Below are 13,774 nucleotides of genomic sequence, written 5' to 3'. Positions count from 1 at the left end.
GGAAGAAATCATAGTATCGAAACTCAATACAGTTTCTTCAACAATCGAGTTTCTTCATAACAACGTGTTTCTTCACAAGCTTGCTCATATTACAATTATGATCACCTTACAACACCTATTACAAAGAAATTTATGTGGCTTGATTAATAAATTCAAAGAATTAAAATAAACCCATCAACATATGATGCCAAGCACATCAATGCTAGCAATTTCATGGTAACCAAGATCCAAATACCTGTTTGATTACTCTACCTTATGGGCAATTTTACGAATATTCATTTTCTTTTCTAAGTTCCACATAGTCTTGAGATGGGGGGACTAATTGTGGTGGGTGGGAGGTTGGGGGCAAAGGCTTCAATGGGTTGAGGGGTAGTGCTCCTCATGGGGGTTAGGGGTAGAAACCCTAGTAGGGTCAACTTGAGTTACTAGGTTCGCCCCTTTTGCCCTCCTGACGCGAATCGGGTCTGCGTTGGGTTCGCCCTGGGTCTGGCTAGGGTTCACCTAAGGTACTATGGGTTCACTGTAGGTTAACCCACAATGAACCCAGGGTCCCTGGGGTGAACCCTGGCCGGATCCGAGCGAACCCAGGCGAACCTACACGTTGGGCAATGTCAAGTGGCAGTGGCACTTGTTTGGGTTCAAATTATTTTGAATTTGAACTTGGAGCAAATGATGATGATCTTGATCTAGATCCTTTTGATGATTGATGAACATTGAAGATAGAAGACAAATATTATTTTTGATTGTCAATTTTGTAATTGTAATGATTTTCATTGAATTGTGAACCTGGACATATATGAATTTATAATACATTGATATATATTATATGGCATATGAGTATATGACATAATATGATATTATTGAAATTTTGAACTATCAATTGAAATGACATTTGGCATTGATCAATGATGAAGTAGCATACTATTAAATGTATTTAGATTTGTATTTTGTGTATTTCTTTAAATTTTTGCATATATATATGTATGGACGAACCCAGCTCACAAACCCAAAAGGCAAATTTTATTTTTCCCGAACCCACGAACCGGGTTCACATCGGCGAACCCGCTCCCAAACCCGAACCGGTAACTTAGGGGTCAAGGGCTAGTGTCCCTTGTGGGTGTTTGGAGGCAAAGCCCCTAGTTTGATCATGGGGTAGTGCCTCTTGTGGGATTTAGATGTAGTGTCTTTGGCATGATATAGGGTGGGTTTTTTTCAGCACCAAGTCCTTACTATTTTTGAAACTTAAGGTTAGTTTGGAATGTTAAGGCTTTTGAAACCACACATACCTTTGTGGCACATCCCATTTTCGCAATTTTATTGCTTTGTTTTGTACAACTCAACATTTTTTAAACTTGGGAGTGATTTGGAATGAGGCTTAGATGCCTATTCATAATTTTTTTGTGATTGCTTAGGGTGTAGGTGAGGCTCATAGACCATTAGGGTTACAATTAGTGGCATAAGGATCCATTGTTTTTTTGATTTAAAAAAATGGATTTTTTACTATGTTACCGGGGGACGCGTTTCCGGCATAATTTGACCCATCTCGGAAACGGGGACGTCTCGGAAACTCGGAAACTTTCGGAAACTTGTACTCTGGCTGTCCCATAAAATTAATGATTGAATTTTGATTATTTGTTTGACCTCCACTCTCATGCAAACTCTCAATTTAAATTATTTAACACAAACGGTAATGTTAAGGTTTAATAATGTATATAAGCATGCTTTATCCATGTTTTTGTTTGAATATTTAAAATTTCCCTATATATTTTAAATTTTTTCAATTTTTTATATAGCTGTCCCCACTGCCGTCCCCTCCTCTGGGAAAAAGAAATCCCTCCCGGAAACCCGTTTCCCTGTCTCCCCGTTTCCCCGTCCTGGAAATTCGGGGTGACATAGATTTTTTGAATGAATTGTTGAAGTTGACACGTCTCTAGTTTGGTCAAGATGCAAGGGAGATCCCTAGGCATCCTAGGGATGTCGCAAAAATGTTCTTGGGTACATGGTGGCAGAGGACGGATGTTTGCCCCAAGTCCCCATGTCTTTGAATGTCCTCATCCTTCCAAATGGCCAAATAGGACTTATAAAGGCAATTTTTTTTGCTTTTTAAGGTGCATTCTAGAACAAATTGGAAGGATTTTTTAGGGGATTTGAAGAACAATTTTTGTAATGCTAAATTTGCATCGGGTTAGCTCATTTTTTTTCCCTTTTTTTTCAAGCATATAAATTTATAAATCATTTCCAATTTTTTAAGCACATAAAATTTACAAGTTTTATTTCATAGAATGGATTCAATTAATGTAAATCTGTTTGGTGATTAAAATTTACATGATCTATAGTTTCACAAGTTTTATTGAATGATTTTTTTTTTCAATTATTTCGTTTTTGGAGGGTTTACACGTTAGGGTTAAAAGATGTTATTTTTGTCAAATTCATAAATTTAATTACTATGTTACCTTTTTGTGTTTCAATTTTTCAAATGCCTTTAAATTTTTTGTCATTAAAATAAAATCATGTTCAAATTGTTGTATTTTTTGGAACACTATATTCTCTGTTATAATTATTGCTGCAGGTTAATATATTCTGACATTTGAATTCGCATCGAGTTCAGACTTAGTAAGTGGATGCCACCTCATTGAAGTAAACCTCCCTAGAAGTTGTGACCCCACTTGGAAACATGCCATAATTGTATCCGTAGTGGGGTCTATGATTTGTACTCAGTGCAAAAATAAGCTTAGTCGATGCATCATTCACTGCAAATACCATCTTGTGGGCATTCATAATCACTATTCTAAGCTGTGTGCATCAGCTCCAAAAGAGGTGAAATTATAGATGATAGCACCTACATTGTTGGTTGAAAATTTTTTGGAGAGGGCAAGGGCACATGCAATTATAGAAGCAACCATTTTTACTAATTTGCATATAAAATCTAATGTAGACACCACATGTATTGTGGAATCTAGTTGTGGTCCACATATACATGGCACATTTGCCTCATCTAGCTTGAGTAGAGCTCAATGATAAGGGTTTTCTATGCCTAGAAATGTACATGGAGCACAACTTTCATTGGAAGGTACAAGGTGGAACAAGCAGGCACATAAAGAAACAGATAAGGCATACACCAATTTTTTGTATTACAACAACCTTCCCTTCAACATGGCAAGGAGTCCTTATTGTGGATGTTTTTTGACATAATCAATAGCTGAAGGGATACGATACAAGGCACCCTCTCCAAAAGAGGAAAGTGGGAGGTTGCTCCAAGATGCTTGTGCAAACAATTGTGGAAGATAAAAATATGGTGAAATTTTGGATGTATGATTCTTTTAGATGGGTGGATGGATGGAAGGAAATGCACTCATCAATTTTTTAGTGGTGCTAAATGGTGAGCTGTTTTTCTTGAAGTCAATTGATACCTCCAACAAAATAAAGAACGTAGAAACTTTGAGTTTGATGTTGGAGGAGGTTGTTTTAGAGCCGGGCATACAAAATATTGCCAAAGTTGTCAATGACAATGTAGTGGAATATGTCGTTGGAAGATTGCTTCAAGATAGACATTCTACAACCTTTTGGACTTGTTGGCATGTTTTTTATGCACACGCAACTCATGATAAAATACCCAGAGATATCCTATTCTCTCTTGATCAAAATCTTCTATGTGCTAAACAAATGGATTGTGTGATCACAAAGACGACTCCAAGGTTCCAAATCCATGCGGATAGTCTCAGTTGGTTCATTGTGATATGCTGGTAATCTCAAGGGGGACTTATGTAATTGTTCAAGGAGTGAATCAATCAAAGGATTCCGCAAATTGCTGATACTTTTAACTTTCTTCTTTTGGAATTATTTTGCAATAAGCTTCTTTCCAATCCTACTTCTACTAGGAATTGGAAAAAAAAGGAAAAAGGGGTGAGGGTTTAGGAAGAAACTTCTAATCCTAATCTAATCCCTATGAACTATGGAGATAGAAATTGCAAAAGTGGAATCCAAAACCAATTTTTGCTTCACCAAATTCAACAACTACACAAGAACGATGCAATCTTCTGAGGAAATCAAAAGATTTTCATATCACTCATATTCACCAACGTCTTGAACAATGAATAAAGCAATAGAAGTTAAATTTCATTTACTAGTTTAGGCTAACTTTGCATGATAATTGAAAATCTTTCAATTATCAAAAGTATGAACACATCCATTCCACATTAAGCAACTCTATCAAATCCTTCATTCAATCTAACAACTTGGAAATGAAATCTATTCTATCGAGAGCCAAGAAACCATGCTAACTTGCAAAAGTAGACAATTTACCAACAGTTGAGCAATGAATTATGTCTTAGCACTTAAGAAGTATCACTACAACAATTTCTTAGAAAACTCTCCCTTTACAAATGAGAGGAGGGTTTATATAGGTACCCCATTACAAATCAATGACCCAGATTGATTTAAGATCAGTGGCCAATATTAAACATAAAACCTAATTAGGGCAAACTGGCAGAGTTATCCAAATTGGACCAATGAGAAAATTAAAATGCTTTGGATAACCAATGAGAAAATAGCTTCCACTTGTTGAGTCTGGTTCATTGCACCTGGACATGTCTGACTTGGAACCTTTGGATTGGCTGATTGATGACTGGGATGCCATCTCAGCTTGCCTTGCACATTTGATTTTCCATCATAAAGAAGTGTTGATACCTTGGGCAATATCTTCTAGATAATCAAGTTCTTAACTTTGATGATTAAAACTATCTTCCTTCTTTGATCATGAAATTTCTTGCCTTGGACTCGGATTCTTGGGTGGAGTTCTTGACTTCGTGTTGCAACGCTCAAGATTACTTCCTTATATTGACTTTACTCTTGGATTTCCGAAGAAATTCTAGATGATTAGAACATTTTCTTCATTCTCATTGCGTCTTGAAATCCAAGAAATCGAAGGTCGATGTAAAGCCTTTCTTCCTTGTATTACTTAATCTTTTTAATTATTTTGATGAAGTGCAAGTCTTTCATCTTTGTTCCTTGCATCCTTGGATTCCACCTTGAAACATAAATGTTATCCTTCCATCATCTTTCCAACTAATTCCTTGTTTCATCGGCACCTTTTTGGAAATCCCTTCCTGGGTTGACATCTCCCACCTGAAAATCATCATGAAAATTTTCTCTGTTAGGTAGACATGATGTCTATATGACAAATTTCAAAAGATAACTCGGATTTTCTGATTGAATTCTTGAAATCAGACCCAAAATCAGACCGAGTAAAGTCTAAAATTCAGAATGAGGAAAACTTGGAATTAATGTCTGATTGCAAATTTTAGAAATGGAAATCAGACTTAGTTACGTTCTGAAATTTGAAATCAGACTTAGAAAAACTCTTGAATCATGGAGTTAAGTTTGATTTTTAAACTTCTTTCTTCAAAATTTGAAAAAGCACAAAAAAACAATATGCTTCCCGACAAATATCGAAGAATTTGTGAAGGAAGATCCCTGTGTAGGTCTGAGAATAAAAAACTGAGACTGAGAGAAGAACTGTGAAGGACTGGAATTTCAAAAATCTGCCTTAGAAAAGTCTATGGACCTAAAAATCTTGAAGAAATTCTACAAAAGAGTTGCTTCCAAATTGCCTCCAACCGTCTGAATTCCTCTTTGAAATTACTTTGAACATGCAATTCCACCTTAAATTCGCCTAGAAACTTTGAAGAGTTCGAATTCCTAAGCATGAGAAGAAAGTTGTGAATAATGAATTGCCAAAGCTGAAGTTTATAGGGAGTTCAAATTCTTCTTGCCTTGTTTTTTTGTATTTTTTTGTGTTTTAATGAGTTTTATTGGCAATGAATATGGTCATGTTTTGCACCTCAAATTGAACTTCCCTTCTTTTTTTTTTTGTTTTTTTGATTTAAAACTTATTGGCATTTTTCATTGCTTCCTTCTAGAAGCCTTTTCTCCTTGAGCAAACTGTTGAGACATGGACCAGCTAGGACTCGAACCTAGGACCTTCCATACACTGCTGGAGTGCTCTACCACTGAGCTACTGGCCCCTCTTGGACCAGTCCATCGTCAGTTTGAGTGTGGCTTATTTCCAACACCAACACCCCTCCTTAAGCCACACCTCTCGTGTGCTTGGGGCTCCTAGCCTGGACTTGGCTCTGATACCATGTTGAGACATGGACCAGCTAGGACTCGAACCTAGGACCTTCCATACGTTGCTGGAGTGCTCTACCACTGAGCTACTGGCCACTCTTGGACCAGTCCATCGTCGGTGGCTTATTTCCAACACACCAACACAAACTCTTTGCTTTATTCCCTTTTTGATGAATTCTTTTCTTGTTTTTATCCTCTTTGCTTTATTTGGTTTTCCTTTTCTTTCAAATTTCCAAACATGACTTGGGCGAATTCTTTTTGTGTTTTATTTCTTTTTTGCTTTGATTCTTTATCTCCAACACTTAGACGAATTTTTAATTTCATCTTTGACTTTTCCACCTAATTTCTCCCTCTCAAGTTTGGCGAACCCTTTCATGTGCCTAGCTTTTTGTTTTAATCCATTTCCATCTTTCCAAAAAATTTCAAATTCTTTCTTTTCCCTTAAGCCAATCCTTTTTGCTTTATTCAAACTTTTTCCTTGTCCACCAAGGGCAGACTTCATGATAGCTTAGGGAACTTTTTCTTATGCCTAGGCAGACTTGGGGTCTGTCCAAGGAATTTTTCATCACCTAGAGGGCGGACTTGGGCATGAGGCAAGGAAAACTATGCCTTGGGAGGGCAGACTTTGCATGTTGACAATGAATATTGCCACTCTCTCTAGGCGCACTTCACACTTAGATAGGAAACTTTATCATACCAAGGGCGGATTTCAGAGTTGCCATGAGGTTGAGGAATTTTGTCATGAGGTAGGGCGGAGTTGCTATTTGCCTTGGAGATCTGCCATACTTAACCAAAATTTCAAACTTTCCCCCTTCCAAGCGCCAATACTTAAATCACTTTTCACACCCACTCCTTGGGTGGACTTTGCTCTTGTAGAAGGAAGATTTCATTATGCAATGGGCAGACTTAGCTAGTGGTTGAGGAACATTTCCTTAACATAGGACGAAGTTTATTTGGAGTCAAGCAACTTTCATGCTACCCAAGGCAAACTTGTCATGTGGTTGAGAAGCTTTCACCATGCCTTGATCTTCACTTGAAAATTTTCCTTTTTCTAGGCAATCTTCATGATTTGAACAAGGAATTTCTCGATCAAATTCTAGTGATCTTCGATTAGGTTTTTAAATTTTTTCCTCTGGATTCAAAAGCTATTTCACACTTGATTTGTCCAAGATGATCTTTCTTGACTTGACTCTTTTCCTGACCCGATGACCACCTACGATTCTGAAAAAGCAAAAAAAGAAACTTTCAATTTTTAGAAAAAAGCAAGCCAAAAAAGCAAGTTCTCGGATTGGCCCCAAAATGCCAAAAACAAAACTTTCTAAATTTAGAAAAAACAAACAAACAAAAATTCCTAAAAATGGGAAGTTGTCAGAATTGATCACAGGCAATTGCGATTTTACTCCTTCGACCTATCTGAGCCCTTTTGTAACATCAACACACCTTTTCGACCATTGCTTCATTTTTTTGACTTTGATGACTTTCCCAAATTTCACGAAACTTGACTCTTTTTTGAGTCTTAGAGATTGGAGACCAAAACCCTAACCTAAAAAAACGAAAAAAATTGGGGTCCCCATTTGCAATGGGGTGATGTGTGAAAACGTCACAACAAGACCCATTGTGTAGCCCATTGCCTTGACCTTTTTTTGGAGGACATAGGCAAAACTGATTTGGTGAAACCGATTGTAGGAGATGCAAGGAATACAAAAGGTATATTTATAATCTCTCGTTGGTTCTTAAATTGATGAGATAGCACTCCGAGGGGAAAGAACTTGAGTGATCAAGTGACATAAGGTTTGCAACTAATTTTCTAATGTTGCAAAGTATTTATAGTTTATTGACATCTTTGAAATGAATGTTTGTGAGTCAAGCATGGTTAGACTCAACATTTTCAAAGAAGGTTGATGGAGAGAGGATCACAAAGATAGTTTTTGATGATGTCTTTGCCAAGAGATCCATAGTGATTAAGGTAACTTCAAATATTAATTGAAATTTCAAATTGAATCCTTTATGATAAAATTTTAAAAGAATATAGCTTCATTGTAACTCTAGTTTGTTTGTAAATTGTAGGTATTAGGATTGCTAGTGAGGGTTTTGCATTTGGTGGATAGGGAGAAAAACCTAGTGGTATATATTTATGAGGCCATGGATAGGGTCAAAGTGGCCATCCAAAACTCTTATATAGGGGTCCAAGTTGGTTTGCCGCCATTTGGAAGATCATTGATGAGAGGTGGAACAATCAATTCCACCAACTCATTAATGCAATAGGGTATTACCTCAACCTCAAGTTTTTGTTCTCTAATATCTTCATGAATGCTAATGAGGAGATTAAGGACAGCCTTTCAACATGCATTGGGAAGATGACACTCGAGGTTGAGGTGAGAGTTCTCATCATTTCAAAGTTGCCACTATCTATTTGAGGAAGATCTACCAAGACACTAGGTAGGAAAAAATGGTTATGTCTTATAAATTAGGAATCACAATTATTAGTAAAATTTTGTTTATTTACAAATTCATGAATAACTTATTTGCAGGTTTTTGGTGGGACGATTGTAGTGCTTTGAGTGTTGGTGTCGGAAATAAGCCACACCCAGACTGACGATGGACTGGTCCAAGAGGGGCCAGTAGCTCAGTGGTAGAGCACTCCAGCAGCGTATGGAAGGTCCTAGGTTCGAGTCCTAGCTGGTCCATGTCTCAACATGGTATCAGAGCCAGGTCCAGGCTAGGAGCCCCAAGCACACGAGAGGTGTGGCTTAAGGGGGGGTGTTGGTGTTGGAAATAAGCCACATCCGGACTGACGATGGACTGGTCCAAGAGGGGCCAGCAGCTCAGTGGTAGAGCACTCCAGCAGCGTATGGAAGGTCCTAGGTTCGAGTCCTAGCTGGTCCATGTCTCAACATTGAGTTGTCAGTACAACCAGAGTTTGTTTGACATCATTTGTTTGGATTAGCATAATAAGTTGACTCAACAAAATCTCTTTTCTTTGACACTAGCTATTTGATGAAGATCCACCTAGACACTAGGTTAGAAAAAGTGAAGTCTTTAAATTACAAGTTATTAATTATTGTTTATTTGCAAACTCGTGAATATCTTATTTGTAGTCTTGGTAGGAAGATTTGGGTAGAAATACCCCTAATCTATAAAAGCTAGCCCTCCAAATTGTAGTGTTTTTGGTTGTGAGTGCAATTAAAGTTTATTTGATGACATTTACACGGAGTAGTGTAATAATTTGATAAATCAGAGTAACTTATTGATTTGGATGAGATTGGTCCTTATAGTGAGTGGATCATGTAGGTGGATGAACCCTCCTCGTTTGGAAAAGACGAGATTGCTTTTTCAAGAGGCAAGCCATGGAGGATGTGGTTGAAACATAAGTATGGGAGATTGGATTGTCATTTGATGACACTGATGTGGCAAAGGAGTTATTGCCATCTAGCGGTAGAACTCCATTTGTATTCAAGAATTAAATCTAATAGAGATCACTTCCCCATGGTTTTTAGACTCATTTGGTACACTTTCTAATTGAATTTTGCGAAAAAACCGTGTTTTTAATGAGATTCAAGTACTTTTTTAAGTTGCCAAGTTTTGCTGAGTCAGAATTTTTTGGCTTTCTGAGTACATGCTGAGTCTGAGTGTGTGAACAATGGCTCTACCATTGAGCAAGTAGTTCTCTTATGGTTCAAGTCTGGCAAATTCTTCAACATACTTCGTGACAATCCATTACAAAAATATTCTAAGCTTGCTTGAATCATTTTATTGGGGGAAACTTGTGTTCTGCCAACATTTGCACAAGCTTAGATATATGCCAGATATGTGTTTTTATATAATTATCTTGAGTGGTTGTCTTGATTTAAAGGTTGTCTTGAATTAACTATGATTAAATTAGGAAGTGGACAGTTGGGAAGTCTTGAAGAAGCTATACTACTAATCAGGAATGCCGAAATGAACTCTGTTGAATTAATGATAATGTATCTAATTCTAAATCTTGGAGTCAAGAGAACTGATACAAGAGACAGAGACCTAAATGGTTAAAATCTATGGAAGTCAAACTATAGAAAGGATGTATAATACAAATAAGTCTTTAGACCTTTGGAACCACCAACAGATCCCATAGAGAACAAGTATGTAGCCTGCATTTTAATTAGGGGTAGAAAATGGGGCAGAATTGAAAATAGTGAGTGAGAATATGCAAAATTACTAAGTTTTTAACCTGAAACACTCAGAACACTTTTACAATGATTAATTTTCAATCAAGATGAATTATGAAGAATGCGCAGGGTTCTATAGGGGTTGCAGATGGTTCTGTGGTGATCCAGACACCTTGGAGTCAGACACAGCTGAAGCAGGTTCTCCAGAATATGAGAAATAGGGTACAGTTTTGACTTTTGACAAAGCTACTAGATGCTACAGGGTGGTAGTTTGACATTTTTTATGGTGGTTATGCTTGTCTCATGACAGTTCTATGTGGGACAAATAAATAGGTAGACTAATGGCTATAGATCATAGTTACAAGACTCAGACTTGGCTTGAACTTGTTTGGCTGATATTTGACTGGGACTTGGGCTTGGCAGTCTGGCAGATTGAATAATTAAAAAACCTTGAAATATAAGGGTTTAAAGTATTTAAAGCTTTTATTTGCTCCATATGCACTCCTTTCTAGTTCGCATATGAAAATGCAAGCAGGCCATTATTACATAATTTGTCTTCTGCACTCAACTTTGTAATGCAACAGCTGGAATCCTTATAATATTTACTACCAGCATACACCGTGAAGATTGGATACAATCCCAAACAGTAAATGTGAACAAACCAAAGCAGGAAATGCAAGCAGAGATGTACCCCATTTGCACTGAATGTCAGAGACAGGAAACACAAAATACATTCATATTTGTTGTTTTCTACACTTGTGTTTAGCACATATGGACAGGAAGAGCATTGTCCAGTTGCAGGCAGAAGTAATGACGTCTTGGTGCTTATTTTTTAAAGGGTATTCTGGGACTCACTCAGGCTTGCTTGCTAATTCTGGGCAAGTTTGACTGGGTCTTGTAACTATGCTGTAGACAATGTCTCTTTCCCTTGTTTTTCTCTTGGGATTCTTGACTTGAGCCTATTTTAATGTGAAGGTGTAAATACATACTCGGGGATCATTGCGATGAAGTTCTGTACATTTTTTCAGTCTGTTCTGAAATTTTTTTCAGTCTGTTGTTCTGTACTCTTTCTGCCCGTTCTTCTTGGTTGGGTGTAGTAGGAGAGTATGCATATGAGCTGGTTGCACAGCAATTGCAAGTGCCTAAATATGGTTGTAGTATTGATTAGTGTCCTTGAAGTCCTGAAAATGGCAGTATGCATATAATTTGCAGAACAGATAGTGGCAAGAAAAAGGCAAGTCCTTGCTTTTTTCTTTTGTTTTTCCCACACCAGTCTTTTCCAGGGCTGTTTCTTGTGATTTTGCTCTTTTTTTCTGCATGTTCTAACAGCCTTTCATTTATGATTAAATTTTGGTGAGAAAATAGCTTAAACCTTTACTTGTGGGTTCTTGGATGTCGGAATAATACGTGTCTTTCAAGCATCTGTATGGGCTTCGCAGATATTTGGCCATTTATATTCAAGACCAACCTTACAGTAGCTTACTGAAATTCCTATCATTTTTGAGGTTATATGGATATTGTGGGTTAGTACATGTGCATTCCTTGGCTAAGCAAGTATTATAAAGCATGATAGGTAATTATTTGTTGGTTCTGCATTTAAGTACCCATGTAAATGATTATGCTGTGGTGTCATCTCTATCTCAATAAACTGGAGGTGGAAAATCATGTTAGCAGGTGGGTGGTCATTGTGTACATGAAGGTCTAAAGTGAATGAACATGCTTTGGTGTTTAAATTAGTTTGATAAATAGCTGCATGCACATACCATGCTATGCATCAAAGCTACATGATATGTGGAAATTTGAAGTAAAGAAATCTAGAATGCAAATTTTCATGTGTTATACAATCAATTTGAGATTTTGATGTTCTGATTTTAAATTGCAGAAACAAAGAATCAGTGGGCACGAGATGATCCAGCATTTGTAGTTATATGCAGTTTTCTTTTGGCTGTAGCAGCATCAGCTTACTGTGCTGCGTAAGTTGCAATTTCAGCTTTTTTGTTAACTATCAATTAATGTCTAAGGTAAATGAGATATCTCCAACATTTACATAACTTTTTTATGACTCTTTATGCATCCTTGAAATAAGAAAGGACAGAAAAAGATGCCTCTTCTATGAATATAAAAATGAAAAACCTACCCACCTTACATGCTCTAGAGGCAGTCTGCATGTGTACTACTGATGAGCAAGAGTTAAATGTTTTTTAATAAACAAAAGGACACATGGTAAATTTACTTTTAGATCTTGAAAAAGTATTTGCCTTCACCTTGAAGCTTTAAGGTTTGTAAAAGGGGAATCTGGTTGAACTTGTTTGTCCTTGTTTTATCTACTGACGCAGAGTGACAGAGTCTGATGCAGCTTACTTCAAATTTTTCAGGTATGATGACAGCTGGGCACATGCTGGTTTTACAGTGCTTTCAGTTGTGCTTGTACATTTTTTATTGATTGGAATCCTTTTGGCCACATGTTGCTGGTGAGATGGATTTATTTAGTGCTTTCTGCTGTTAACTTTTTTAATTCTTAGACTGTTTGAGATGAATTTTTTATGCAGATCATTTACTGATTAGATTTTTTACTTTAAAATGTTCCAAAAAGTAGTAATAGGAATTACATACATAATTGTTTTCATTATTTAATTGATAATTTTGCAACTTGCCAGATAGTCATGTGAGTTGTGAAATTAAATACATCCAGTTGGGCTGTAGAAGTCCCCTATTAAGGTCATAAATAGTGACAAAAACTAAGTGCTTAGTGATAGACAAGAATCATAGATTACTTATGCAAGTAATGCTTCTGGTCTGATCTTCAAAACGCTGTCTCAGTAACTGATAAAAATGATAATCTTAGTGGAAACTATTCTAATAAACATAAAAAGCAAAAGTCTGACCGCAATTGGACTATCAATTTAGCAAATTTTTCCAGTTCATGCTAAACTTCACCAGAATCCACCATTTGCCATTCTGGCTAACAGCAACAAAACAGCAAATAACTTTAATTTAGAGGAATCTTAATTTTAAGAGTCATGCAGTTGGCAAATTCTCAAACCACTCTTATCCCAGTTCAGCCCAGCATTGACAATTTGTATGATTTGTTAATGTTAGAACTAGAAACATAAGACAGAAATCTGAAACTTAGAAAATCTCACAAGAACAAGATACACAGAATTTTATCCTGGGAAACCCTCCACCTGAGGGTGAAAAACCCAGCCACACCAAACTCAAACTTTATTAAATGCACCAAACTGATTACAATGTCCTCAAGCTTAAACAAGCAATAGTCTAAACAATCAACAGCAAAAGCATATAACTGATAAAGTAAAGCCTGCTGGCTTCTACAATACGCCCAACACATAAACTCTCTGCGAGTAGAAATAATCATACACCAATCATATACGAAAATCACTGAAACAAATGCTATCCAAGCTTCTCTCCGCACTTTCCAATGAACACAGATAAACATTAGAAATAAACATCAACACAGGATTTCTGGAAAACCCTTTTAGGTA

At 36.8% G+C, this 13,774-nt stretch overlaps 1 protein-coding gene across 1 annotated transcript in view; it reads left to right on the top strand.

Annotated features, from left to right (window-relative positions):
* LOC131044547 (uncharacterized) overlaps nucleotides 1-13,774 on the top strand; it is a 79,858-nt gene that overhangs the window by 49,971 nt on the left and 16,113 nt on the right. The window contains exons 4-5 of the mRNA XM_057977901.1: nucleotides 12,154-12,244; nucleotides 12,647-12,742. Coding sequence (XP_057833884.1) covers nucleotides 12,154-12,244; nucleotides 12,647-12,742 — 187 coding nt within the window. The remainder of the gene's footprint in view (nucleotides 1-12,153; nucleotides 12,245-12,646; nucleotides 12,743-13,774) is intronic.

The sequence above is a fragment of the Cryptomeria japonica genome, chromosome 3 (assembly GCF_030272615.1).
Source record: "Cryptomeria japonica chromosome 3, Sugi_1.0, whole genome shotgun sequence".
In the NCBI taxonomy this organism is placed as follows: domain Eukaryota; kingdom Viridiplantae; phylum Streptophyta; class Pinopsida; order Cupressales; family Cupressaceae; genus Cryptomeria; species Cryptomeria japonica.
The sequence above is the reverse complement of the archived record's forward strand: the minus strand, read 5'-3'. Positions and strand labels throughout refer to the sequence as shown.